At 40.0% G+C, this 27,852-nt stretch overlaps 4 protein-coding genes across 5 annotated transcripts; 1 reads left to right on the top strand and 3 right to left on the bottom strand.

Moving 5' to 3' along the window:
• Positions 1 to 3,376: 3,376 nt before the first annotated feature.
• On the bottom strand, positions 3,377 to 7,883 carry otop1 (otopetrin 1). The gene is made up of 6 exons (XM_022745523.1): positions 7,511 to 7,883; positions 7,081 to 7,217; positions 6,690 to 6,748; positions 6,340 to 6,470; positions 4,262 to 5,166; positions 3,377 to 3,547 (listed from the first exon to the last, which is right to left on the bottom strand). Exons 1-6 carry the CDS (start codon positions 7,881 to 7,883, stop codon positions 3,377 to 3,379), a joined length of 1,776 nt encoding a protein of 591 aa, XP_022601244.1.
• Positions 7,884 to 11,010: 3,127 nt separating this feature from the next.
• On the bottom strand, positions 11,011 to 15,847 carry tmem128 (transmembrane protein 128). The gene is made up of 5 exons (XM_022745402.1): positions 15,673 to 15,847; positions 14,220 to 14,352; positions 13,595 to 13,756; positions 11,673 to 11,781; positions 11,011 to 11,531 (listed from the first exon to the last, which is right to left on the bottom strand). Exons 1-4 carry the CDS (start codon positions 15,770 to 15,772, stop codon positions 11,682 to 11,684), a joined length of 495 nt encoding a protein of 164 aa, XP_022601123.1. The 5' UTR covers positions 15,773 to 15,847; the 3' UTR covers positions 11,011 to 11,531; positions 11,673 to 11,681.
• Positions 15,848 to 17,866: 2,019 nt separating this feature from the next.
• lyar (Ly1 antibody reactive) lies at positions 17,867 to 20,920 on the bottom strand. The gene is made up of 8 exons (XM_022745431.1): positions 20,450 to 20,920; positions 20,217 to 20,331; positions 20,026 to 20,133; positions 19,828 to 19,908; positions 18,932 to 19,259; positions 18,512 to 18,580; positions 18,302 to 18,387; positions 17,867 to 18,141 (listed from the first exon to the last, which is right to left on the bottom strand). The coding sequence occupies exons 1-8, from the start codon at positions 20,569 to 20,571 to the stop codon at positions 18,004 to 18,006; spliced, it is 1,047 nt and encodes a 348-aa protein (XP_022601152.1). The 5' UTR covers positions 20,572 to 20,920; the 3' UTR covers positions 17,867 to 18,003.
• A 278-nt stretch (positions 20,921 to 21,198) lies between these two features.
• zbtb49 (zinc finger and BTB domain containing 49) lies at positions 21,199 to 26,705 on the top strand. 2 transcript variants are annotated; one of them, XM_022745286.1, is made up of 8 exons: positions 21,199 to 21,262; positions 21,614 to 21,817; positions 21,904 to 23,024; positions 23,161 to 23,207; positions 23,297 to 23,370; positions 24,376 to 24,458; positions 24,676 to 24,837; positions 25,417 to 26,705. In XM_022745286.1, exons 2-8 carry the CDS (start codon positions 21,666 to 21,668, stop codon positions 26,139 to 26,141), a joined length of 2,364 nt encoding a protein of 787 aa, XP_022601007.1. In that variant the 5' UTR covers positions 21,199 to 21,262; positions 21,614 to 21,665; the 3' UTR covers positions 26,142 to 26,705. The 2 variants fall into 2 exon arrangements, with proteins under 2 accessions (XP_022601007.1, XP_022601008.1); XM_022745287.1 differs by having other exon boundaries at positions 21,226 to 21,262; positions 21,618 to 21,817.
• Positions 26,706 to 27,852: the final 1,147 nt, after the last annotated feature.

Genomic DNA, 27,852 nt, shown 5'->3' with positions numbered 1-27,852 from the left:
GTGGCTGTTCAAGTAAAACTGCAGTCCATTGCTCCGTGCGCGGGGACGGGCGCAGTTATCAGCCACTCACCGCATAGTCTCCATTGACCCGCTCGGTACCCAGCCTGATGTGAAGTGCAAAACAGACGGGAGGAGAGAAGCGAGCGCTTTAAAACAGAGCCGAGCGATGTACCAGGTGCGCGGAGGGGCTGAAACGCAGCAGGCAGTGGCGAGCGCATGTTGCTGCCTGGCCAGTCCGGTTGTCTGACCTGGCAACGTCTGTGAATCTCTCAGTCCAAGATATCCTGAGCGCGGTGTGGGTGAGGAGGGAGTCCCTACAGCATAACACGCACTAACCTACCCAGGGCTGGGCGCATACTCCCTCACGCCTCCTTTGTGCGTTGTGTTACGCACAACAGTGCACTGTTGTAGGATAGGAGTGTGAGGAAGCCCTGAACATTTTGAAGATTTTTTTGTTGGTGGAAACTCCAAATAGCGTAATTAAAAAACTCCAATTCTCCAGAGCTTTCTTCCAATTGTAGATTGTCTATCCTCTGGTGCGCATCACACAATACTGCAGTGACAATATGATGTGCAGGATTAAGTTGTATGTGGACTATATGAAAAACATTTATCAACAACCACTTCCTGTATTTAAAATATAATTAATGTATTGTATTCAGGTTGCAGACACAACCAGCCAGTTCACATATAGGCATATAATCAAGTGGAGGTATTTGTCAATAGAAATGACCCTCACATGCAGCCTAGAGCTGTCCATGGTGCTGAAACACCAGACAGCCCGGAGCATACTGCATGCACTATCTATCTATCTATCTATCTATCTATCTATCTATCTATCTATCTATCTATCTATCTATCTAATCTCAAAAACATAGGATCATAATGCTATTTTACTGCCTTCAAGCATGACTGAGCACGAATTTCATACTTTTATTACTTGCACCACAATCCGTCATACTCCCCCAGCTCAACTATAGGACTCTAGTGCAATTTACAGTATAATTTTGTTGCGTGCGCCATAATGAAAACTGGGTCTTCTCTAATCTTTTTCAGGGTCTCACTGAACATTTGTGGTTGTTTGCCCTCTGACGACCGCCGACTGGAGGTCAGTGCTCGCCCACCTCTCAGAGTTGTCTGAACAGGTGAGTCACATTCACACTCTCAGCGGGCATGTTGAGCCAGGAGCTCCGCGCGCGGTGTGCGTTGTCGTGTGTCTGTGCAACAACAGCAGCAGCAGCAGCAGCGCCGTTTCCGGCTTTGAAACGTCACGGATATTTTTGGATGTGTCTGCGTGCCTGTCAAATTGTTCTGACACTACGTCAAAATAATCTCCCGACGCCCGATGCCAAATTCTCTGGAGTAGGCTAACCTATAATCTGTGGGTGTCATGTCAGGAGCCAACCTGTGTCCGACACAACGTTTGCTTCTTTGCATAAGATGTTATGTTATCACGGGTAATAAATTAATATGCTTAGATCAAAAGTATGACGCTTATGGACGTGTTTGTCTGACCACTGGAGGTACTGACTACTGCGTTTATGTGGAATATTGTTGTTGCATTTAACTTAACTACAAAGGCACAGTTCTGTTTTTGAATTGATGTTATTATTTTGTATACTTTTGTGTTTCTTTTAATTTAACAGCTTCTTGGTTTTTTATTATAATTAATTCTTAGTAAAAAGCAATTTAAAAAAAAAAAATTCGGCCCAGGCTGTAGCACAGGAGACTTTCAAACCTCCTGTCAAACTCTAAAAAAAAAAACCCCCAAAGAAACATAAATATGTGGCGCCATCATGTGGAACAAAGGTCTACCACACTTGCAGCCTGTATTTAGTTCAGAGACAGCTAGGAAGACCCCAGAGTTTTTTTTTTTTTTAAAAAAAGCACACAACATGAGGGGAGACAATATAAGATATGACAGATCTTGTTTATGAAAAAGAAAACTATTCTTTATTTCAATAGGCAAAAGATATACAGTACATTCATCACTATTGTACACATCATTTCATATGAGCACCATTAAATTTGAATTTTGCAAAATTGTATCACAGTTTCTGAATGATTTTGATCAGCATGGCAGTATTTACAGAGGATAAACAGTTATATTACAGTTTGCACCTAAAAAACAAGGATTTAACCACAACTTGGCACATAGTGAGATTACATACAGCAGATAGCACCAGGTTGAGAACTTGCTGGACGTCTGACTGAAATTACAAATTGATTTGACATAAAATTGTACAGTACATCTATATAGTAGCTATATCTGTGCTTTATATCAAGAAGAAACAAGTGATGTCACAGACTGGGTTGGTTTTTACTGCTGATTCTTCGTGAGTAAACATACGATCTCTGGTCTGGTGTAGCAGTTGTGATCATGCCAGCATGTTGTGTGTCAGTTTAATCCTGGAACTACTGTGATGTGCCTTTTCATAACATATAGCATACATGACTTCAACATGTTATCAGTTTATAGAATGGAAAAAAGTAAATTTTTTATCTGACCTTGTACTTCTCAATATACCAGAGTCTAAGTAGTAGTAAATCAAAAACAGTGGTACCCAGTAGCATAATTTTATCATAACTCCCCATTTAGTTCAACAGAACTGAGAATCAGGAAGCAAGAGGACACTGATGAACCTTAAATGACTTCTGAGAACTATCATCCAACTCATAAAGATTACTCAAAATTTAGTGCTATTCTAAGATTGTCACTATCCTTGTAGCTCTTGCACAACATCCATTAAACAATTTTAACTACTAAGTAAAGTAAATGAGAACCTTATCCATATATAGTATACACATTTCAAATGCAGATAAAATTTGGGTCAAGTGGTACAATACACGCGTGGCTTTGTGAAATACAGTACTATTACCTTATTAGATTATATGAAACTAACAAGTGTTTCAGTGGCTTGACTTGTATTTTCAAATATGAAAATCAAGAGAGTTCTAGTCTATACCAGCAGTAACCAATATAAAACGGTACAAAATGTGTGTATCAGATACATCATATACATTTTGCATGAGGCACCAGTGAGAACATCCTACTGAAATGTGATTATAAAATAAAAAGTACAGAGGGCTCTTTTTAAATTCTTGAAACCAAAGGTTCTGTTTTGTTCATCAAGGTCCTTGTGTATACAAGGTAATTCTTCAAGGAACGCAGGCTAATAGGTTTGTTTCCTCTGTAATCCCCACACTGAAGGATCTACATTTTGTTTGTCTCCACGGCTTGCTGTCAAGTCTGCTGGAGTGTGACCCAGACTGCCTCCTGAACGGTTGACCTGCGCTATGAGACTATTTCTGGGAGCCGGTGGTGACAAGTGTTCTTGTGCATGTTATCTGGCATTGTCAGTCATCTGCTATTCTGTCAGACCCGGCGGAACACCTCAAAGAGGGAGGCAACTGAGTGCATGCGGTAGAAAAGGTTCAAGGGAATGGCAAAATTGAGAACCGTTGTCCATATGCTGAAGCCAAATGTCTCCTGTTCCAACCCGTTGTCGTACTGTGGCCGGCAGCCAAAAGCGGGAAGGATCCAAAGCTGAAAGAAAGATAGAAATTAAATTAATTAAACCTGTATTCACTGATTTCTCAGGCACTTGGGAGAAACCTGACAAGCCATAAACACCAGATTAACATATCATCACTTTATAAAGTTGTTAGCTAACATGTTTGTTAGCACCCAGCAGTGGCAGAGCAACATTAGCATCCATTTGAAGTTGTGTTTATGGCCACGTAATGAATGTAAGTTTAGTTCCCTCTTACCTTTGTTTTGATCTTCATTAACTTTTGAGTCAAATATCTGGGTCTTTAGCTCCTAATTTGTCCACTATGTTCACCAGCTAGTAATTAACTTTGATTGTCTGTGATTTAGTGCTGGGCAGGTAGTGTACAGCCAGTTTGTCTGAGGTTTTCCCTAAAAAAATAGCTTCTGGCTGAGTCTGGAAAATAGATTGAGAATGATGTGACTCAACCAAAACAATGAGCGGAAAGGGACTAAAACATTGCATAGACCTGAGGGGAACCAAAGAGTCAGGTGATAATTCTCTGTGGCTTTGTCACTATTAGACACCTCTCACATTACATATGGTTATTGTATCCATTGTCATTGCACTGCTCTTGATAAAAAATTCAAAAACAGGAACATTAAATTGACATTTGGAAGCATTTGAAATGGTTGGTTGCTACGATTTAGATTGTTTACACAACAGCATAGATTGAGTCTCATTTGATTTAATTAAATTTACATACTCACCGAAATGTTGCACATTATCAGGAAGACAGCAATGTTCTTCAGGATTTGACTTTTTATATTTGGAGGCTCCACCACTTTGTTTCCCACAGGCAGTGGCACCTCTGATGGTTTCCTCGGACACCTGTACACCTGACCGCTCTCTTCCTGTTCGTTCTCCATGGTGACACAGGGCCTGTCTGGAGTCTCATAGGCTCGGTTGATGATGCCGTTGTACGGTGGGGCTAAAGAGGAATTCACTGAGAAGATTTCTGGAGCAGATGGTAATTCTGGGTCCTCCCTTTCTCCATCCACTTGCTGGCGGTAAAGAGATTCTGTGATGAAGAGGTTCTGCATGTACTTCTCCAACACAATAAGCAGAGAGTAGATGAAGTTTGTCCAGAGGTAAGGAGGGCTGCTGTTGGAACTTAACACAGCCACTATGCTGCACCAGGACATAAGCCAGGAGCCGGTAGAGGATCCAAACAGCAGCTCCGTGTCCAGCTGTCTTGACGGGTTCTTGGAGGTGTCCAGTGGTATGTGGTCTGCTCGGTATATGAGTAGACCTGAGGCACCGGCAAAGCACATGAACACCAGCATGACAATGCCATAAATGTAGAACATGGAAATGGCTGACTGACGTGTTTGAAGGGACTCCACATGGGTGATGTAGACCACCAGGATCCCAATAGTGCTGGCCAGGGCAAGTAGACCCAGAAGAGGGCCCACAGACAGGCCCTGTGTTTTGGTAGCCAGCCTTTTCTGGTTCGAAGAAAGGTCAATGGTCCGTCCGATGTTCTTCCACATGACGAAGAGCATGGCAGAGACAAAGATGTGGTACTCGATGTTGAAGGGATAGAGATAGTAGAGGCTGCTGGTGAACATGGAGCAAGTGCTGGTGGTGCAGTTACAAAGAGGCTCTGAGTGCACTGCAAAACACATACAAACAGATGCAAAAGCATGAGATATCAGAAATACAAAACAAAACAGTCACACACAATCTCTTCTGAAAGCTAACTTAGATACAAATTTTTGGCTTATTACAAAGCAGTGTCTCCTTGTAACCCCTTCTTAATGCATACTGTATCCACTAGTTGTGTCTAGTTCAACCAAAAAGTGATTTGTCTTTTCTCTACTTGAATAATTATGATTTTTTTTCTTTACATCAGTAGCACTAGAAATGACACTGATGACATCATCATTTCACACAACAGGTAATAAAAAGATACAGCTGGCTTGCATAACTATTAAAGACAATAAAAAAGAAAATCTGTACTTGAGAACAAAAGACATGCGTTCTACTGAGTGCCATTCTAGTTTTGAATGTTTTTAGATTTGTGATGAAACTTAAATTTGAAGCAACTACAAAGACCAGTATTTTTAGTGCAGTGTAACTTTAACATTTGTATCATGCCATATTCTACTGATTTGAATTTGAAATCAAAGTCAATTATTCATCAAAGTCATTAGCTGAAGGCCTGAGCATCTTAGACGCTGATGACAATACACTTTTTATACTTACTCACTCCTTGTAAAGCCCACCCCAACATATGATAGTAATGCTGTCACCCTCTAGAGATTATCTCAACAAAACCCTGCCATGTGCCCCCTCTCAACCCCTCCAACCCCTCACCCCCCAAAGGCCACTACTACGGTCCTGCACGCTTTAATTAAAACAGGAACAACAGTCAGGGTGCAGCCAGCCTCACAGTCAGCCGGATATGAGGAGGAGCAGCCGAACCCCCCAACCCTCGGCTTAGATGTATCAGTTACTGTAATTGCAGCACCCTTGGGAGTAAGAAGCCTGGGTACAAAGCCGACTGAGGTCAAGCGGGGGGTTGCCAAGGAGGGTGGTGGTGGCTGAAGTGTGGGGAAAAGGCTGGGGAGGGGGCCTCAGCACTAGTAACACTATGTGTCCCCTGAAACCTAATAGAGAGACGTTCGACACAAACAAGACTCTCTGGGCCTGCTGGCATAACCTCCCTTCCCCTCACAAACCCTCCTCTCCTTCCCCTTTCTTTCATCCACTGAAGTGAGATCTCAAGTGGACTATTGTACCTTTCTTCTAGGTACAAGCCAGCAATCGACCCCTTGGCCCTTACCTATGGTGAGGTTTCCGTAGCCCAGGGCAGAGAGTCTTCTCATATGATTGTTCAAGAAGTGCTCGGCCTCTGACATCACACCGTTGCACCACAGGAGGAGGTTGGTAAAGACTGCATGGATTACACCGAATCTGAGGAGACAAACAGTTGAAAACAAGATTGATGACCCATCATCTATCAGCATGTGACAGCGTTATGATACAGTTCTCATATTTTGTAAATTTTTTAGTCGCTGTTGAGACATTTCATGACTGATATTTTTATTTTAAGATTTAAGCTCTGGGTGTAGTAAAATTAACATGACAACAACTAAAGCGTGGTTAAATTATAATATCACATATTTCACATACCTCTCAAATGTTTCAAAGCTTTTGATGACATCCTTGATGTGAAACCAAAGGAAATGCACCTAAAAACCAAAAACACAACACAAAACGTTAATATAAAAGGCAAGACAAAACATTATCCTAAATATAGCTTATTAAAACACATTTTGTAAACAGAAAGATCAAATTAAGAAGTATTTAAGTCCCTTTAACAGAAGGATTTCCCATGTTACACTCACATAACATGGACAATGATAGGATTATATTGTTGCAGCAACTCTGTACTCTCAACAACAAAGAGCACATTATTCAAAGACCTACCTGGTTAAATTGTGCACAGAAAAAAAAGACACAGTGTCTAACACTGCTGAAAGATTATCACTTTATTGAAATTAAAGTGGGGTTGTAAACTTGCCTGCGCTATGGTGTGAGTTGCATGGATGACAGGATATACCCCGAGCACAGCCGACACACAAGACTGATAGCCAACATAATACCCGATTCGGAAAGCGTCCATAATCAGTGAAAGGAGTGCAAGGAGAGTCAAACCACCTACCGAGAAAACAGACGGAAAGATCAAGTTATTATTAGCACTGATGACAAAAAAAAATAATAAATGAATAAATATGATTCAATAAAACAAAGTTTGCTTTGCTTATATGGAGATTTTTTAAGCATTGTTTCATTTGTAAATCCACAAACACTTGGATCTAGCAAGGATTTTGGATGATCACATGCAGACTGAAGTACACCACTATAATCTCCGAACACATGGACAAGAATAAAAATTAATTAGCCGTTACGAATTTACGGCTGTAATCTTGCACTTAATCTTACAAACTCACCTCTTATCCAGCATGTGGTGGCGTGGACATCTTTCTCTGTCCGCGTGTTCTTCTGTCTGTCCCGCACCAGGATGTACCACATCATCCAGATCAGCTGGAGGATCATGAGGCAGGTGATAAAGGACAGCAGGTGCACTTCCTTGACCAAGGAGTCATGGTGCGCTATGGCCAGCATCAGCGCAGCCCCGATCAGCAGCAGATTGGTCCCGTACTGTCCGCTGAGAATCTCTGCGTTCTTCCTCGGGTAGTCCCCGGACAGATTGAGTTTTAATTTGGTAAAAATCTTCTTGTCGTGCTCGGAGCTGGACGACGAGGAGGAACTGTGACAGTACTTGTTCAGACACATGATATCCAGACCGCTGTGCTCTACCATGGTGGGAGACATGTATGAAATTCGCAGTACCGAGAGGAGAGTAAAGTCAAAGTCGCGCGCTATAAGTGCACTTTAGGGAAGCCAGGTGCGTAACCTGTTGCTACGAGGTGGGGATTCAGACGGATAGGTACCGTGCCAAACATGCTCATTCAATCTTCAAGGTTCGGCTCAGTGAGCACGCATAGTCTCAATGTCCAGCCTCGCCGAGGATGGACTTGATAGATGCCATTGTCATCTTGAAACCCTGAAACTGAAATATCTGGTCGTGTAACAGGCTCGCTGAGTCACTGAAAATGGGAGATTGCGTTTCAGTCTTTGGTGATCCCAGACCCCCGTCCTCTTGAAACCCCCATATGTTTCAGAGAAACCACTGGGCTCGCTGTGCCAACCATTCACCGCCTAAAAAAAGCAAAAACACTAAGCACGGAATTATCCACAATAACATGAAAAAACGAGCTTCGCCAAAAGCCACCTCTTCAGGGAGCTGCCAGCCAGTCTTTCCAGGTCTGCTGAAATCCTCTCAGGCTGCCTATCGGATGTTAAAGCCTAGATGACATGAAAATGAAGATGGCATTTCACGAACCTGCGATTTTTACAGGCTGGAGAAACGTGACCTGTCCTGACTTAATGCGCTTCAAATCCAAGTGCCACCTCCTCAAACTAATATGTCCACTGGTAGTGGAGATGTGGTTGTTTGCTTTGAGGTTGGAAAAAAAAAGAATCAGATTTCAGTGGTCAAATTCACAATAGCTTTTTGTGAGTGGATGTCAAGAGAACTTTGATACCATTCAGCACAGAGCTCTCCTGGATATGACCATGTAACCTCTGGTTCAATTTAAATAGCCTGGGACGGATGCACGCAATCAGCATGACAATAGAAAGTCTGCTGACACAGATTCATAGGTGATTGGTGTGATACGAATTTGTAGGGTGGTGGTATTAAGGACCCTTTAATCATTTAATCAGATTTCCTTTAAAAACAATTATAGCTCATTTCAGAAAAAAAGTGTAATTAAAATGTAAAAAACAACTAGGCAAACTGATACAATAGTTCACAATAGTTCCTATTCTGCTTTGGGAGTCTCCTCAGTCCCTCAGGACTCTTTAGTCAGCCTTGTCAAACAGTTTGTACTCAAAAAATGCATTTTTTTAAAAAAAAAAAAACTTGACAACCATTGAAGCAAATGTTAGGGATACTTAGTCAATACGCACAAGTAATAATAATAATAATAATAATAAATAGTAACTCATTTAACTTAATGTGAATAACAGGAGCCCTGACAATTTACAAAATATAACTTCTCACTCATATTAGTTTTGACCGTTTCAAACAAACCTACAACACGTGAGGTAAAGGTATTTTAAAACGAAGCAACAATAAACATTTTCATTATCTTACTTCCTCGACAATTTATGAGGTTTTACTTAAGGTAACCATTTTGCAGGCAATTTACAGCATGAACTCACAGCGGTGACAGTCATGCACGAGGAATAATAGTGCGCCAGTACACACACACACACACAAGAGCCTGTCTTCCGCGAGCGCATCCGTGCTTTGAGGGACAGTTTTACAGTTGTTGGTCGTTTCAAACACACTGCCAAACACTTGTAGGGTCCAGGTCTGCCATTTAACACGTTTTTATAATCCAAACATCAATTATGCTTTTTTTCCCCCAGTAGCGCGTGGAGGAAAACAACAAACCGCGAGCGAGCGAGCCCTGCGCGCGCAGATGTGGCGTTGTAAATTGGCGTGCGCATTAGATGAGTATTGGATTTGGTTAATCGTAATTTGGGGAGGACGCAGATAACCTTTCAATTTTTTTTTAAAATTTTGCTAACCTTCTATCTCTCATTGGCTGGAATGTTTTTAGCAAAGACACACGACAGCATCACGAGGGTTGGAGACATGATCAATTTATGCTGCTAAATGGCTCATCTCAACGCCATCTGCCTCCCAGTATTGATTTCTTGATCACCGAGAGTCAGCGCGACAAAGACAGAGTAGTCTTAAATCTATTTGTTATCAGGGACCTTTAATGGCCGCCTGATTAAGAACTTTTTTGATTGAATTTGGAAGCCTCTTATTTGCTCACTGATATTTGCACAGCAGGGGCATCACTGATGCTGAATAGAGACTGAGGACAAATCATTAACAGTCTGACTCACCAAAAAAGCTTTGTCATTTTTAAAAACAAAGGTTTTTAAAAGCTGAAGATCAAATAAGTTCAATAAATTTGAGAGGGAAACAATTCTACAATTTACTCCAATAATTTGAATTAACAAATATAGTTGCTTTGAAGATTTTATAAAATCATCTTATAAAACAATATTATAGATAATAGAGCCATGCACTACTTTGATCAGCTACAAGATTAAAATTCTGCATATTGTTGCATCACTGATAATAATCCAATGACATAAAACACAAGACTATGCCAGGTGCCATTCTGCATGATTACTTTTGATACTTAATTTTCTTTATAAATGTGGGCTTTGACTTAAGTATAATTTTAAATGCAGGACTTTAACTTGTGATGGAGTATGTTTATATGATGTATATACATACATATTTCTGTATTCTGTGTACTGAAGATTTAACAAATAAAAGTCTTCCTTAATAACAGGCCTGTGAAATCCAGTAAATGGAGTCTGCAAAGCTCAAATAATTACATTGAGCAAAGGAATTTGATTAGTATGGCTGGTAACAATCGCTTCAAAAATGAACCTGCATCAACATCTCTCTGACAGTGTCAAAAGTGCATTGTAAGATTCACACAGGGCTATTGTATTGGATTGGATTAGATTTGATAGGTGTATTACTGGTAACTGAGTCTTACTATAGTTATCTTAAATGCAGAGCTAATAATATGTGTAACAGGTCAGTATAGAAGATTAAAATCTAATTTGTAATGTCTTCCTAGTCACAGATAAGTCTTTAATCAAGTTGGGCCTCAGTACTGGATTTAGCAGAGTTTTAGTTGCAATCACATTTTCCAACTTTGCATCTTGCACTGTCGTAAATGTTGGTTTTGTTCACTTTTGCTTTTTGTCAATTAATAGCAACAATTATACACAGTCATTGAAATTAGTTATAAAAATTTATTAAAGACAAAAACATATTTACAGGATATAAGCAGACATCTTTACATACTTCCACAAACTGCTTAATAAAAATAAAAATTTTCAAAACTTTGTTGGTTTTATTGACAGTTATAAATAGTGGAACATATTTACACACACTTTAGCACAATAGGCAAATTTCACAGAGGACACTTTGACATGTCACAGCAGGAAAAGCAAAGGTGTACATAATGGAATTAATAATGGCTGAATTTCATTTGGTGGCTTCAGTTTTAGGGTCCCAGTACTGTACATGCTCGCTCACTGTCATGACTCACTGGTAAACCTGAGCAGAACATAGCCATTATTAATGTTATTACAGACACCTGTGCTTTCTCTACTAGGACAAGTCAACATGTGTGCTGTGAAAAAGGCCTATTCTCAAAATTGTCATTACAGGTAAGTTTCATGTACTGTGTGTTTGATTCTGAAGAGAAATGTGTGTTAATGTGTCAATGCCATAAGCAATAGAGGAAAAAGTATAAAAACAAAACTCAACATTGCGGTTAACAAGGTGTCATTCTGGAGCTGCAAAACAAAAGAAAAGCTTATGTAAAGTTGAGATCCAGGTAATTATGCAACCTTTAATTTCACTCCACATATTTGTTCAACATCGCCAAATACAATGTTGACCATTCAAAATGTGGAAATTGAAAGTCTCATCCTCACCTGTCACATTCATCCAAGCAAAGAGATGAACATGACTACACCCATGAACTGTGTGAAGAGGATGAGTGGAGTGAAGAAGGACCACACTGGCCATAGTGCTATATTAAAGCTGCAAGAGAAGGATAAATATCAATTACAAATATGCACAAAAGTTGAATTTAATGAGAAAAAGAAAGTGTTTGATTATAAATTACTGCAGACAGATGCCTCCTACAATGTAATATTTAAGACATAATTCATCAGTGAACCATAGCTTATAATGTATCCACTTGATAAGAAACTGGAAGTAAAGGATTCCCAGAAGGCCAGGGACACTTACATAGAAGACTGTGGCAAGCTATTAAATGGCAGTAAATCTTTATTGACTAGTGCTAACACAAAAACACTCACAGGAACCAACAGCAGCATACAAAAACAAGCTTCAACATGCACAAACGTACTCCACTCCAACAGGTTGTTTTTTTGCATTTTAAAGCTTCTCACTTTCTTCTAATCACTGACTCCAATCAACCATGTGAATGACACAAATTCACATGAAAATGGACTCACCATTTAAACAAGGTAGATTAGCTGATCACAGGACAAAAAAAGCTTAATGGCCCATCAATTAATATAACCATTGAGACTCGAGATGTCATGGATCAAATAAGTAGTATTAGCCAGGAATAACATGTTGATGGACAAGCTAACGGGGCAATTTCAATTCATACTTGATTAATTAAGCCATTAACAGTCATGGTTATTTCCCTTCTTAACTGCTCATCAACCACAAACAATCCTATATTTACAAAATGAAGAGGTGAAGCTGGTAAAAGCCCTTGGCAAAGGTCCCACCTGGTGTCCCGAAGACATGCAGATCTATTTAAAAATTACTTACCTTGTCCTGATTTTTGCTGGTATACAGAGACATGGTAGATGGATTTGCACTTGTGTAAATAATATCTGAGATTTTAAAGCTTTGCTGGTTCTACAGATCAGTTCAACAAACTGTCACTGACTGGTTAGTTCTTTATGCTTCAGATAAACGAAATAAAGCATGTTGCAATTTAGTGCAACCAATCTCACCAAGACCACTTCTAACATGAGTTTAAATATATTACATAACCACACAGCTTTTTTAAAAATGATTATTGCTCTTTAGACAGGAAAGTGGGACATATATGAACACATCCACACAGTCCTGAGAAGACGTCTAATGAGACAAACTAAGTGAAAACACCTTTGTTGAGTGTACAAGGGGTATGTGAGGACCATTTAACACCATTAAGAAATATTTGATATCAACACTTAATCGTTGACTAATGATTATGGAGCAAGTTGCTATTACTGGAGAACCAACTGAGAATCACCCCCAGCAAATTCCAGCAAAGAGCTATCTGTCCTGAGGGAAACAGCAGAGAGCTGAAGTAAAGTCACTGACATAAAAGCTTATAGAAAGCCAAAGGCCCAGAGCTAAAAGGCAAACTAGAGTCTGTTTAAAAGGCTGGCAAACACACCACACCCCACATACTTTTTTGTATTTGTGGTCTAGGTCTCTTTTTTCGTGGTCTGGGCTAGGCCCCTTAGTTCAATTCAAGAGAAATCTTTAAGTTACAGCATAGAATGACATTTTAGACAATAGTGTGCTTCCAGCTTTGTGGTAACAGTTTGGGGAGTGCCCTTTTGTGTTTCAACATGACAGCTAAAAGGCAGAGGGATATTAGATTTTTGAGGCAGATACCACTGTCAATATATTGTCTCTCCTCTAATGATGTGCTCAAATAGTTTAAAACTGTTAAATTAAGCACATTTAAAAAAGGAGAGGCACAAAATGTCAGGTGTTGTTACAACATAAATCCAAAGCTGTTCTACAATCTTTGCTTTCTACAACAATATCCTATAGTCTGTTATTATGAAATTGAAAGCATTACAACTTGTTTTACCTGCATGATGCAGCAATAAAGGCTGCAGTGGTGAGGGGAGGAATGGCAGGGTACTCTTGGTCATAGTGCTGAATGCCTTTGAACCACTCCAGGTATACAATGCAAAACATGGCCAGAGACAGGCAGATCCCAAGGAGAACCAGGCCCACATTGAACCACCAACTGGAAAAACAGGGGTTAAAAGAGGTAAAATTTGACACAGTCTCATCTGTAAAGATTTATTGAAGCTATTCAATTACAAAAGACCGGTCTTGTTAACAATAGCACAAAAGTTTGCCAGTCATCTGTATCATTTACTAGTGGTACCACTGAAAAAGAAAAAACATTTTTTATATTTGATGTTTTCTATGAGCAACCACTTTCAATAACAACAGAGGCTTTTCTAGAACAAAGCTTATTTTGTGTATAGATCATTTATAGAAAATAAAAACAGCTAGTGTGTCATTACTGTAAACTTAACATAAGTCACAGTGGAATAATTATCTAATGTTTTACTTGCTTAACCGCACATAACACTACCGACTACCTGGTACACTTGATTGACTCATTTTATAATGTATGGAATAGACAGTGTGTGAATGAGATCTGCAGGGAAATTTGTGTGTCTTCCTCATAACTCAGTCACCTTTTGATATCATCATTCTCCATGATATTGTGGAGGAAATCCACATAGTAGGTCACACCTACGGATGCCACGATCCAGAAAATGGAGTGTCTGTTAATGCGAGGGAGAGGTTTGGCATCTTTTTCCTCCTGACCTGAAAGGTAATAGAAAAGAAACAACTATGTCCAAAATTCTTAGAGCAGGAGTTTCAATCCAAGCATCCACTTTGAGAGCATGATTCACTGAATGCGGACTTTAAAAGTAGAGATCTAAATACAGATTAGTTTGACTAGTCTTAAAATGTTTTACCATTAAATACATCAGACATATATAGCGCATTAGTGGTAGTATTCAACACTAACACACTGCATAACTGAAAGTAAATTAAATACTAAGAGGCACAGAAAGAGTTACAGTATGGAATATAATTTACTACAAAATATGAGATTTGTCTTGCCTTAACAGAATGTGCTAAATCCCCACCTTTCAGGTTTAAGCAGCTTTTGAGGTGAAACTGATAGTTTACTTTGAGATAATCTTACTTCTCAGAAAGCCATTAATCTCTATAATTTGCTGGTTGATTAAACATATCAGAGCCTGTTGTTGGCTGCTGAAGTGCTTCAGCATGCTGGTCTACTCTGTGAAGAGTTCACAATGAACTCCATGCCTCGGACAAATAGTTGGTCTACATCTTTGGTCAAAAGTTATGTCTAGTGTCTTATAGCAAGTCACCTTGCCAGAAAGACCACTGACGGTATGTAAACTGGAATATACGCAGCCATTTATATGAAAGAGATAACCACTGGACAACTGTTTGGTCTGTTGCTTGTATTACAGTCATCAGTTTACACTGGCAAAGAGATGACCCTTGGACTGGTGACAGCATAGGAGTAATGTTTCACTGTACTATGTTTCTGAGCTGACACAGCGTTTGCTCACAGTCAAAACAATCAAGAATTGGTGGATATCTGCCAGTGGAAGCCTGAAAATTGGACAATTGTCCACTGTACAAGCTGCCTACAAACCCCCTTAGACTAAACATGTTGCAGTCAAAATCAGTGACAATCAGTCAGCTGTCAGGTATTAGGTACGGTTTACTGCAGGGCTGCTGTATTACATTGCATTCGTTTTAGCCAAGAGTTCCAAATAAACTGCCAACTGACTGTATCTTTATCATATATTTTTAAGGGTCGAGCATCTAGTAGTGAAAGGAAAACGTCAAGTTGTTTAAAGACTATGTTGACTACAAAGTGACCATTCAACAAATTTAACCATAAAAGTTAGCTACTTTTCTGACAATAATGTTTGCACAGGTCAGCCAACAAGCTGAATTCATTTGACACTATGCCACTAGCACGTACAGTAGGAACGTTAACGTCCAAACCAGAGCTGTGTAACGTTACCACTGTCACAAAGTTACCACCGGTTAAAGTTGGCTAATAATGTTAGCTAGCATAATGTTTCTGAAGCTTACTCTTTTCATCTTCGTCACCCGATGTCGTTGTTTGCATAAGAAGCTCCGCATCTCTCTTAAATCTATTCCGCAATGTTGCCAGCTCGCTATCGTTAAGCATTGTGTTGATGTTATCATTAACTTGCGTTAGAAGCTAAAAGCTAAGTGCTAACTAGTGATTACAAGGCACTCCCTGTCAGAGTCGCTTTTTAATGACGCACTTGTAAACGACAATTGTAGTTTTTGTCTTTTATTTTGTATTAAAATAACGGAATTAACTAATTTCAAGGTATAGAAAAACAATAAATACATATCAGGTAAACAAACGAACATATTTAAATATATAACTATTAATTGTATCATTAAGATCAAAGGTTAAAAAAGAGCACAGTTAAATTTTTAAAAAGGAGATCTCCAGAAAGTTTTATTTATGTATTAAAGACAATGCATATTTTTTTTTAATCCTGAAATTTTTATTTATTTTTTTGCTTTTGTTACATGTGCAAATACATAAACTAAACTAACCTGTCACGGTCCACAAAGTCCCTTCTGAATATAGAAAACAATGTTTAATTTTCCTCCATTTACATGCAGGAATACAATACTTGGCTAAGCGTAGCAGGTTATTCAATATCAAACTCACACTGTGATCATTACATTTAAAGTAGGAGCATAATAACTTATTGCTACATCAAACCTTTTCCAAAAGGGAAACACTAGTGTGTGGTTCAAATACATAATAAGCATGGTTCATTATCTGTACTCTAATGCAGAAAACCATGTTAGATGCAGTAACTTGAGATAAATAACAAACGTAATAAGTGCATTTTGTGTTTATCTTCCTGAAGGACTATCTTGATACAAACAGCATTAAACAAGCTGGATCAAACTGGAGCTTTTGGAAAAAAATATACCCTCAAAAGAGTGAGTGAGGATATTTTCACAAAAACGTCTGACCAGGCAGATTTGCTCCCATCCTTCATAAACTTTGCAGAATGCATAGTCACTGGCTGTATTCCAAAGTTTATCTTGAATGTCTACCTTTACATAGCGCTGGCAAGAATCTGACACTGTAGATACCTTTGTCCTATTTCACTCTCAATTAAAAACTTTCAACGAGGCAGACAGGCCATGTGCAGTGAAGAAAAGTGAATAATACTTTATTGTTGGCTGTTACCACTCATTCTGCATTTCAGAGCAAAACAGTCACAACTGCCTACTTTTGTGCTTGTTTATGCTAATACAACAGTACAACAGGTCGAGATAGCTCTTTAAGTCACAGAACTGAAAACTAAATAATCTCATACACAGAAATATCAATCAAAGGCTATCTAGCTAACAATTGCAATTTGCAATTAAAGTAAATACCCAAGGTATCCTTTTACTGGATAAAGACATTGTTCAGATATATATGGCTGCCATTAAGATCAGAACTCAGAGATGAAACTGCCTGATGCACAACATACTGGCCAAATGAAATGTTGATCTGGCAACCAAGATTTATTTTGCAACAGTAAAGACAAGCTTAGTTTCAGTTTTTCTGGGTATCCTGTGGGGTCTGGAATAAAACAAAGCATTAAGGAATACTGAATCCCAATGAGGACTAGAAAACACCATTTTAATACTCACAAACTTGAGTAACAGCTTGACTAATACCCAAAGTATGCAATATACAATTACAGGTAAGCAGTGTGATGAATGAGCATCAGTGTTAAACCTGCTGGGATTAGCAGAGCTTCATAAAGCTAGGCAGATTTCCTCCTGTAGCTGTGTGTGTGTGTGTGTGTGTGCGTGTGCGTGTGTGTGCGTGTGTGTGCGCGCACACAGGGTACAGAGACTGCTCATTCTAGTGGTGGAAAAATCAGACAGCATTAAAACTTCACCTGAGGCTGACACCAAGCATCTTGCTTCTATGGAGCTTCTGTGTCCCTGGCCAAGTGAACCCCGTTCGGGGTGCCGAGGAATGTGCATTAGCTTCGTCCCGTGTGAGAGTCAAATTCACCTCAGGTGCACCTCTCCTGTTTCCCTTCCCCCACTCCAACATCCAATCCCACAGATAAGGTGCCATTTCCCAGCCCTACCGTGGGCAAGGAATGTAGAAGAGAGCAACCGTCTATCACAATTGTCATTTTATACATTAAAAAACATTAACACATTCTGGGGTAATTTGTAAAACTGTACCTGAAATCAGGAACAAGACACATAATTCAGTGATAAAATGGTTTAATCTTTGAGATTATGTCATCTGTATAAAAACATCCAAGGGAGGATGACAGACAACATTATGGCCTTTACATTTCAAAAGTCTATGAACAACACACATTTCATGTGGGACGGGTGAGACAAACAAATCTACTTTACAAGTCTAACTCTGTCTTTCAGAACTCTAAATTTAGGATTGTTGTTGATCTTCTTGTTGAACAGTACTAGAACCTCCTCCTCTGTTTTAAAATTTCCATCACCAGTGAAAGAGTAGTAAGCTGCCAAAACCTGTGAAAGAGGAACAAGCTCTTAATATCACATCAAATCAAAGACAGTTCTAATAATATTTATTACAAGAACATACTGGGTAAAGAAGTCAGATGGGATGCCGTACAAACATAGAACTATAGACTTATGCACACAGTAATGAAAACACTCCATGCCTCACCTTCTTCCTTAGTTTCTTCACTGGCAGCTCCTGGTCAGGTGAGTCTCTCAGTACTGCCTTGATATTCCCCTTCCAGTTGAATTTGCCTGTAAGTTGATCAGAAGCATAAATTAGCTTCTGGTATGGAGAATATTCATTGAGGGTCATTTTCTCACTGTCAACAAAAACAACACTGACCCCTGGTGGCTCAAAGTCACCAAACCATGTTACCTTTGGAGGCTGTTTGATCCTCAGTCTCCTCTGACATGTCTATATCAGCAGCCTCTGCCGTTTCATCAGCTGGGAAAAGGACAATAAGAGTTAGATAGTAAAGTAAATCCTGAAATATATACTGTACGTCTACACTTTTCACTTAAAACATACATTTTTGGGTGAAAAGAAAGACAATGGGTCATAATTATAAAGAGTTTACTTTTAAATACAAAAAAATGTGTTATGTTAACAGGTGAACATAAGTATTTGATTTCTTCAAAATCTTAATAATTTACCAAAACAAACTTTGCAAAGATGCCGATGCAAACGGGGCCATTCCACATTGTGCGTATCAGAGAACTACTATTAACAATATACTGACAGGATAACTCAACAAAACTATGATAATGCGCGAACCTTCAGAGTAATCTGACTTACTCTTTGTTTTCTTGCTGGATGCCTCATTTTCAGCGCTGTGCCCATTCTGCTCTTCATCTCCGTCCTCTTCACAGTTGTGCTTTCTCTTTCTGTCCTTTTTTTTCTTCTTGCCTGTCTGCTCTTCCTCTGGCTCTTGTGTGACTGTTTTTTCTGCACCTTTCAAAGCTTTCCCGTTCTTCTGTTGACGAGCCTCTTTACGCTCCCGTTTGTTTAGTTTCTTCTTCTCAACATTTGGCTGGCCGTTTTGCTTTTCATTTTCATTAGTATCCACTTTGACTTCAGCCACTGTCTGTTCATCTTTTTTGGTTTGCTGGGGGACCTCCGGCACCTTGTCAGATTGCAGGCGGGTAAAGAAAGTCAGTTTAGATATTGAAAACATGGGAAACTTATTTTTCTGTCCATGACAGAATTTAATACAACCAGACAGCAGAGGGAAAACTGCATATTGCTGCTATGTCTTCTCCCTATCTCATGGCATCAGATCAGAACTGCACACCAACCACTTCAAATGCAGTAAAGACTCTGCATTACTGCATTACTATGTTATTATGGCAAAACCTGAAAACCTGAGTTATACCAACCATTTTTTTAATACAAACATTAACTTGTGTGAGCATTATTTGTAGCAACATTCAAATTTACAAATAGGACAATCATTCCAGTAGTGTATAACTAAGCCAACATGTGATATTACCTAGATGAAAAAGTAATTATTTGTAGCAGGTTTTCAAAGTATTGGAGCCAATTGTTACTTTTGAATTAGATTTGTACAATGAACTGAACTAGCTAATACTACTCGTTCTCCGTATCTGCTCTATGCTAACACACAACACACAAGGAAAAACCGGTTAAGAGTCAAACAAACAACAGAGTAACCTTTGAGCAGTGCAACTTACATTGTCAGCTGCAGCAAAGATGTCCCAGACTTCATCGTGAAGGCTGGTGTTGGCTATTTTAAGACTGTTTCTCATCCAGTTCTGAGGAGGAATCACAGCATGACAATAATGAGGCCACATGCAAGTCCCCATTCCCACTGCACCACACTCTGATCAATAAAGCATTACATTGTTGTTAAAGTTTGAAGAAACACCAACCTGAAACTTGGCCCTCTTTCTCGGGACGTTATCATACGTACTGACTTGTCTGAGCACATCCTTCAGCTTTGCACTGACCCCAGGTTTATTCATGGCATCGTGGATTCTCTTCAGTAAAAGAAATAAGTTAGAGACACCATCCTGACTGTAAAGCTTTTCATGGAAATGGGCGTCATTTCTCTGCATCTCACCTGGATCCACTGCTGCTGTTTCATGTCTCCTTTGTTTGCCTTAGCCTCGTAGCCTTTGCCTCCATACTTCTGATCTTCACTGATGCATTTATTGTGGTTCTTGTAGTCATCACCCCTGTTCAACACGTACAAGGAAGCGACATTTTGGGATTAAATGAAGCTTTCTGTCTATTTAGGTTACACTCAGCTTGAGTAAACAGTAAAGGAGAAGACAGTAAACACCCGGTCATTACCAGAAATCTTTTCCACAGTCGATACAGGACAGCACCTGGCAGCCCCAGCACATGTTCACGTGTTTATCAACCTGAGCTTTTTTCAACGATTCACCGCACGCGTTGCAAGTGAAAAACACCATTTTGAATTACACTTATAGAGCTAGATGACCTACAGTAAACCAAGTCTGCTGAAACTAACGGCACGAGCGTTTAAAACGGAACAGGTAAAGTCCTGATGCGACACCCGACCGTCCACAGCACTGACACGAGCTAATGTTAGCCAAATGAAGGCAGGCAACTTCACCCGAAGCTAGCAGATGAGGAAATAAACCAACAGCGGGGACTAAAGGAGGGTTCGTTCAAACGTATAAATGCGGCAAGTCACGACGTTAAACTCGTTTTGCTTCAAAATCGCATTTGAAAGCAACGAGGCTCCTGCTCTTTTCCATCCATGCAAACTTTTCAAAACACACGTGACCACACCGACGGTCGCCGTGGCTGCATTATTAGTCTTCCGTGTGCAAACGCAGCAAAAGATAAGTTCCTACCATATTGAAGCAGAATATTGTCTAAACGTTTTGTTTTGTTTTGTTTTGGGTTTTTTTTACATTGAAAAGTTATGTACAGCGACTTTCATCGTGTCAACTACACCATCTTATCACGTTAATATGTATTACATAGTCATACTGCAACACACCCATAATCCTTTTTTTGTTTCTGTTTCATGTTTAGGCGGCCCGAAATACAAGCTGCACCAGGATGTGATGCAAGGTTATCGCACTAGAAAAAGTGACCGATCATCCAAATAAAAGGTGGAAACCTTTAATCTAGGTTTGGACTTATCTTTATCACTAACTACCCGGAACTAAAGATATTTATGACTTTCACTTTGTCATTCTCTGACGCTGCACCGATTCACGCCGCTGTGGTTGGTTAGCATAGCTTTGTAGTTCGCTCGTTAGCAATTTTCATGCAATTTTTGCATGGGTGGTCTCGTCGCACAGACACACTGGATTCTGCGCGGTTGTTGAATTATGTATATGAATAATACATCCGTGATATTAACATTTGAAAAATGTTGCCAGCACTTGCTTGCATCACTTTTAATCGGGTTGCATTTCAAGGACCTGACAAGAGGAATAATTAACTTCATAATAAGTGACTTTCTTTATTTCGCCTTAGCTAGCTTTTTGATGGAGAAGTTGGAGCTGAGTGGTTCAGCAGCTGAGTGACCATGGACACCCTGTCCAGCCACAGCTCCTACCTCCTGCAGCAGCTCCAGGAGCAGAGGATTCAGGGGCTGCTGTGTGACTGCATGCTGGTGGTCAAAGGTGTCTGCTTCAAAGCCCACAAAAATGTCTTGGCTGCTTTCAGCTCCTATTTCAGGTGTCTTTATATTTATCTTTATGTATTTAATGTAGTGGCACATCAGTGAACTTGTGTGAATATTCACTCATTTTTGATCTTTTCAGGTCTTTGTTCCAAAACTCACCTAGTCAGAAGAACGAGGTGTTCAACTTGGTTATCCAGGACGTCAGTGGCATCGGTCAAATATTGGACTATATGTACACCTCCCACCTTGACGTCAATCAAGATAATGTACAAGCGCTCCTGGATATTGCTCAGTGCTTGCAGGTTCCAAACGTGCAGAGCATGTGTAATTCTTTCCTCAAGCCTTGTCCTCCACCAGTGGAAATCCCATCATTTTCTCTCCCAGGCATGTTGAGCTCTGAGCACGACTGCCTCTTGGGGAGCAGTCTTCCTCACGATGTTGACCTCCACTGCTCCTCTGAGGCCCAGAGGCCCAGCCTCAGCAGTGACGTGGACCATGCCAAAAGGGTGTCAGTTTCTGTGCCAAATAGCAGCTCAAACTGTGACACACCTAGCAGCAATCAGGCACCTGTAGAAAAACAATTAGTTCATGGCTACAAGCTCCGTAACTTCTACAGCAAGCAGTACTTCAAACAAAGCGCAATTCAGACTAATATTGCAGCCTCAAATCAAGGCCCAGGTCCTTTGGTGGTGATGGAAGAGCAGCACTGTCAGCTCGGGGTCAACCAGGGAGGCAACAACACACCTGTATGCTCAGGAAACACAATTCAGCCAAATCCTCCCAGCACATCTGTGGCTGCGGAAAAAAACCCTGTCTCCACTTTAACACCCTCAGAAAATTTAAACACACCCAACTCTGACTCAACAGACTCCATGCTCAACAGGCCAGTGCGCCCAAAGAAGGCTGTGTACCTGAAAAAATACAACTACCTGAGGTCTCAGAAGGCTTTGGAAGAGATGTGTGCTGAATCTGTCAGTGAACCCGTCCTCAGCTGTCCCAAAGAGAGTCATCAAGAAGAGTCTTTGGTTCAGACTGAAACTCCAGAAGTTCCCGTCGACGGCATTACTGCAGGTGGTGAGAAGGTTCCTGAGATGGTGACAGATGCACAACATCCCAGTCCTCCACCTGTGACCCAGGAGGAACAAAAGACAGTACCAGAGCCACAGCAGCAGACGGGACATAAGCAGTATTGCTGTGATGTGTGTGGGAAGATTTTCAAACACCCGAGCAACCTGGAGCTGCACAAGCGCTCACATACCGGTATTGTACATATATATACTGTATAATTACCTTATTAGCACCCATGATATACAATAACACATTTCAGTTAAACTGATGATTTTGTAGGTTTAATTGTATTGATATATCAGACCTGAATCTTCATTTCTTGCTGCAGGTGAGAAGCCCTTTCAGTGTAATGTTTGTGGGAGAAACTTCTCACAGGTACAGTCTGGTGTATTATTCTGATTTGGCATAGTTGTTGTTGAGTGGTCAGATTATTCTGACCTTTGTAAGGATTTTTTGTTTTACAGGCTGGAAATTTACAGACCCATTTGCGGCGACATTCCGGAGAGAAACCGTACATCTGTGAATTATGTGGTAAAAGGTTAAGTATCTCCTATTAATACCTTTTCCTCGTTTATATTTATTTTTTCCCTCATTTTTCTTCCCCTGTATAAGTATTTTTTTCAGTCAGTTTTCTGCTGATTGTATGTTTATGTGTCTGCCTTTACTAAGAAAAAATGCTTGATAGTTTCCAAAGCCGGGCAATATAGAATGATAGGCACACTAATAATTATTTTGCATTTGATAATACCATCTTGAAAGGAGCCATCTGTAAGTTTTGCTATTGCTATATAGCCAACTTTAGCATTAACAGCTGTTTACTTATCAGTCTGGAAGAAACGTCGAAAGTTCAGCATCAAACTAATTTCCTCTCCTCGCCAAGAGCTGCCTCCAGCCGTGGAGAGAAGTCCTCTTTTTATGCTTCTCTTTCTATCACTTCTTCTCTTCTACTGAAGTTATGCTAACAAGCTACCTCCGACTCCACTCTGCCCGTCTCATCATTTTCAGATACCGAGCCACTCTAGTGTCCAGTCTGCCCTGAAGAAGTAGTGCTGCTCAGAGGGCTTATTATACCCTTTTATCAAGGGGTTATAGTACCTCTCGTAAACAAAACCATGGCTAAAGCTCTTGGCAAGACTGGTAAATAAACAACTGTTAATGATCATGTTGGCTATGTAGCAATAGCAAAACTTTTAGCAAAAGTGCTTGACAAATATAAAAGGAGAAAGGGAGTTAAGACAGACACAAATCAGTTTAAAAGAAAAGAAAGAAATAATAAAAAAAGAGCTAATTAAAAGCGAAATTGAACAGGTATGTTTTTAGACGTCATTTTTAAATGTCCACTGAGCCTGCCTCTCTAATATTTCTTGGTAGGGTTTTCCATAGTTTAGGAGCATAATGAATGAAAGCCGCTTCCCCAGTTTTATTTTGGGGGACTTTTGGAATATTTAGAAGCCCTGCTGCAGCCCTGCAATAATAAAGAATTTGTGGTGATGACTGACTGAACTGAATCAGTTCCTACAATATATTAATCTGTGGGTTCCAGCTTTACAGCATCAGGGGATGTCCATCGCCACAAAGTGGTCCACACAGGAGAGAAGCCACATCTGTGTGATATATGTGGTCGAGGTATGTGACATCTCTCAACACAAGAAATAGTCATCATTACACAACACCTAATATTCTCTACATAGTTGTATGATCTCATTTTTTTTTTAAAAAAACATGAACCTCTTCAAACAATTAACCCTAGCTTGCAGAATTTACAGAGATCCCATCTGTAAAACTGACCCACTTTGTGCTCATGAGATTGGTGTTTCACTCTCTGTACATGTTTATTGCTCAGGATTTAACAACTTGAGCAATCTGAAGGAGCACAAGAGGACTCATGCCACAGACAAGACTTTCACCTGTGACCAGTGTGGAAAATCTTTCAACACGCACAGAAAGCTTCTGAAGCACAAGGCTCGCCACGCTGGAGAAAAACCACACAGCTGTGCCACCTGTGGTAAGGAGCAGTCTGAATCTACTTTGAAAATATTATTCACGTTTTGGTTTTGCAGATTCCTCTAGAGACGTGACTGGATTATAAAAATGTATCATATTTAATAATGAAAAAAAATCTAAACAAACAATCTAATTTCAGTTCTGGCAGCTTTGATTGTATGATGGCCTAGTCTATTTTATTTTCCATGATTTATAACTGTCAGACAAAATGGCTCAATGAATTTTGAATTTTTTTGTTTTTAAAATTGGCTTCCCAAGCAGCATGAGTAACTGGTGGCCACCAGATATGAATGTCAGATATTGAGTAATTTCTTTCAGTAAGGTCAATCATTTTTCATTCTTAATAAATCAATCGCTCAGAAATGGTTATTTGACACCACCTAATGTTGAATAACATTGTTTTTACCTGCAAAGATGAGTAAAAGTGAAGGCATAAAAATGTGTGAGAGCATGTTTTAACTCACCCTGTAAGGTTCATCATCTAGTCTTTACTAAAAAAGTATATTTCCTAATTCCATATGGACTGTAGTTAATATATGCACAGTGTTTTACGCTCAGTTTGTTTCCTTAATGAACGCAGGGAAGTGCTTTATTGGTTCAGGGGACCTACAGCGTCACATACGTTCCCACACTGGTGAGAAACCCTACATCTGTAACGCCTGCGGTAAGAGCTTCACTCGCTCTGCCATGTTGAGGAGACACAGCAACATGCACTGCAAAGGGGCTCCAGCCGACAGCCCGGTTACCAACAACTCTGAGCAGACGCGTAGCGCAGATGGAGCAGCCTCATTCCCTAAACCTGTCAGCCACAGAAAACCTCCTGCCTCTACCAGTGAGCAGAATTTCTCCACTATGATACCTCACACAGGGCTAGACAAACCCTCACCACCTACTCCTTCACCACCACAGCCACCACCACATATAGAGACTCCTTCTCCCAGCATGCACCTCAGCCCAGCTTCCACCCCCACCCCTCTTCCAGAGCTGCGCTCGCTGGTACCGCATCACCTCCTCTCCTCCAGCCACCAGGAGAGAACTGACCACATGAAGGTGGCCAAGCCCCACCTAGCTCAGGAGGCTGTGTACGGTCCATATGTGGAGAATGGGAATATGTCAGTGGAGATGGGCAGAGGTCTGCCGGGGAGGCCCTACCTGCCTCCCACAGACAATCAGTGCAGTTCATTTACATCCAGCAGGCCCAGTGGTGGCTCCTACAGGTCCAGTGAGGGCCAGTTTATCTCCAGTGTTACGCTGTGGGGCCTGGCAATGAAAACTCTGCAGAATGACAATGACATGGAGCAATAAAACGCTTCTCCAAATATTTCACAGGGTGCACACTTTTCACTAATGTTTACTTAGCTGATTTTGATTGTTACCACTTGGCTCTTGATTGGTTCAAACTGACTTGTATAAAAAATGGCAGCTGTTATGATGCAGCAAACTTAAAATAGTAATAATATGAATTATTCATAACTGGAAATGTTTTAGAGTTGCCTTTCCTCAAAATCAAAGTAACTGTCTCCTAGTTTTTCATAAAACAATTAAATAATACATTTACTCATAGGGATGAAAACTGCCATTGTGACGCTTTTCTGACCTCGTCCCAGTCAGACAGGTGATGGTGGACACCAACTGTGACATCACTAATTAGGGTGTGGCCTGAAGTGCAACATGCTTAAATATTAGAGCCCATAAAGAGCAGTGTGCAATTTTTTTGCCCTCTGATTCTGTGCACATCTGCCCTTTTAAAGTTCCACTTAAGAAACATCCAAGGACGCATCACAGCTAATTAAAATCTTAATTCCACTTTTCCAGTTTGTTTATACAGCACTGCACTTTAAAATGTAAAAATGCAAACCTATTTTCAATTACCAGTGTCAAATATTGATTAGTATATTAATATAAGAATAAATGCTGTACATTATATTTAATGTGTGTGTCTTTGTTATTTAATGGAAAACATTTTTTGTTTAGGAGAGCTGAAGTCCAATATATTTTTAACTCAGATATTTATTTTTATTTTTTAAAAGAGCCTTAAAATTAAAAAAAATCAAACAGTCGCTGTGTCTTGGGACATAAGGAGACAGAGTCAACACTTTTTGAATAATTAATCAACAAAAAAGCAGGAGATGTGAAGTAGGACCATATCATTACCACAAAATCAGGAAGGGATGATCATATATAATAGGCAGTTGTACTTGCATAATATACATGTGGTTATTTCAAAGTTAAATGTATTTTTATGTCATGAAATGACAGATTTCATCAACCTATTTTCACCTGATTAACAATGTAGCAAAGAGTTTGTAATTTTCTTTGAGTTCATAATGTTCACTGCATAATCTCAGGTTCTTTTAGTTGCTTTTTAGTGGAGCAACAAGGGGCTTTACTGAGCAACTAAATCCTACACTTGTAAAGTGTTATGCTGCTAAAAGACTGCAGAGGGAGCTAGAAATCACATGCTACAATTCATGGTGAAATTTGCAAAGGAATTTTGTCAGAAAGCCTCAGATACTATAATGTCACAGATCTGACTGATATTCTTCGAATCAGTTAATGTAAGGTATCTCTTGTTGGGCCACCACATGCTGCCAGAACAGCTTCACTGCTCCGATTCTACACGTCTCTGGACTCTGCTGGAGGGATGAACACCATTCTTCCAAAAGATATTCCCTCATTAGATCTTTTGATAATGATGGTGGAGAGCGCTGTCTAACACTTAAGTCCAAAATCTCACACGTTCAACTGGCTTGAGATCTGGTGTCTGTGAAGGCCATAGCAAATGAGTCATTTTCAGTGACCCCTTCAGGTTTTTCCTTTAATCTGTCCCCATCTGTAGAAGCATGTTATGTAATGCCTGTCCCCTCTGACCAAGTGCCTGAAGGTATGAACATTGCTCATGGGATGGATTTGTTTTTTTTATGGAGTAAGTGTTATTCACATTCACCACACATCCACTAAACACTGTGCACCAGTAAACATTGTGCAGCACCACTGCAGCATGCGAGACTTGTAA

Source organism: Seriola dumerili, unplaced genomic scaffold, assembly GCF_002260705.1.
Source record: "Seriola dumerili isolate Sdu_G_001 unplaced genomic scaffold, Sdu_1.0 BDQW01000088.1, whole genome shotgun sequence".
NCBI classification, from domain to species: domain Eukaryota; kingdom Metazoa; phylum Chordata; class Actinopteri; order Carangiformes; family Carangidae; genus Seriola; species Seriola dumerili.
The sequence above is the reverse complement of the archived record's forward strand: the minus strand, read 5'-3'. Positions and strand labels throughout refer to the sequence as shown.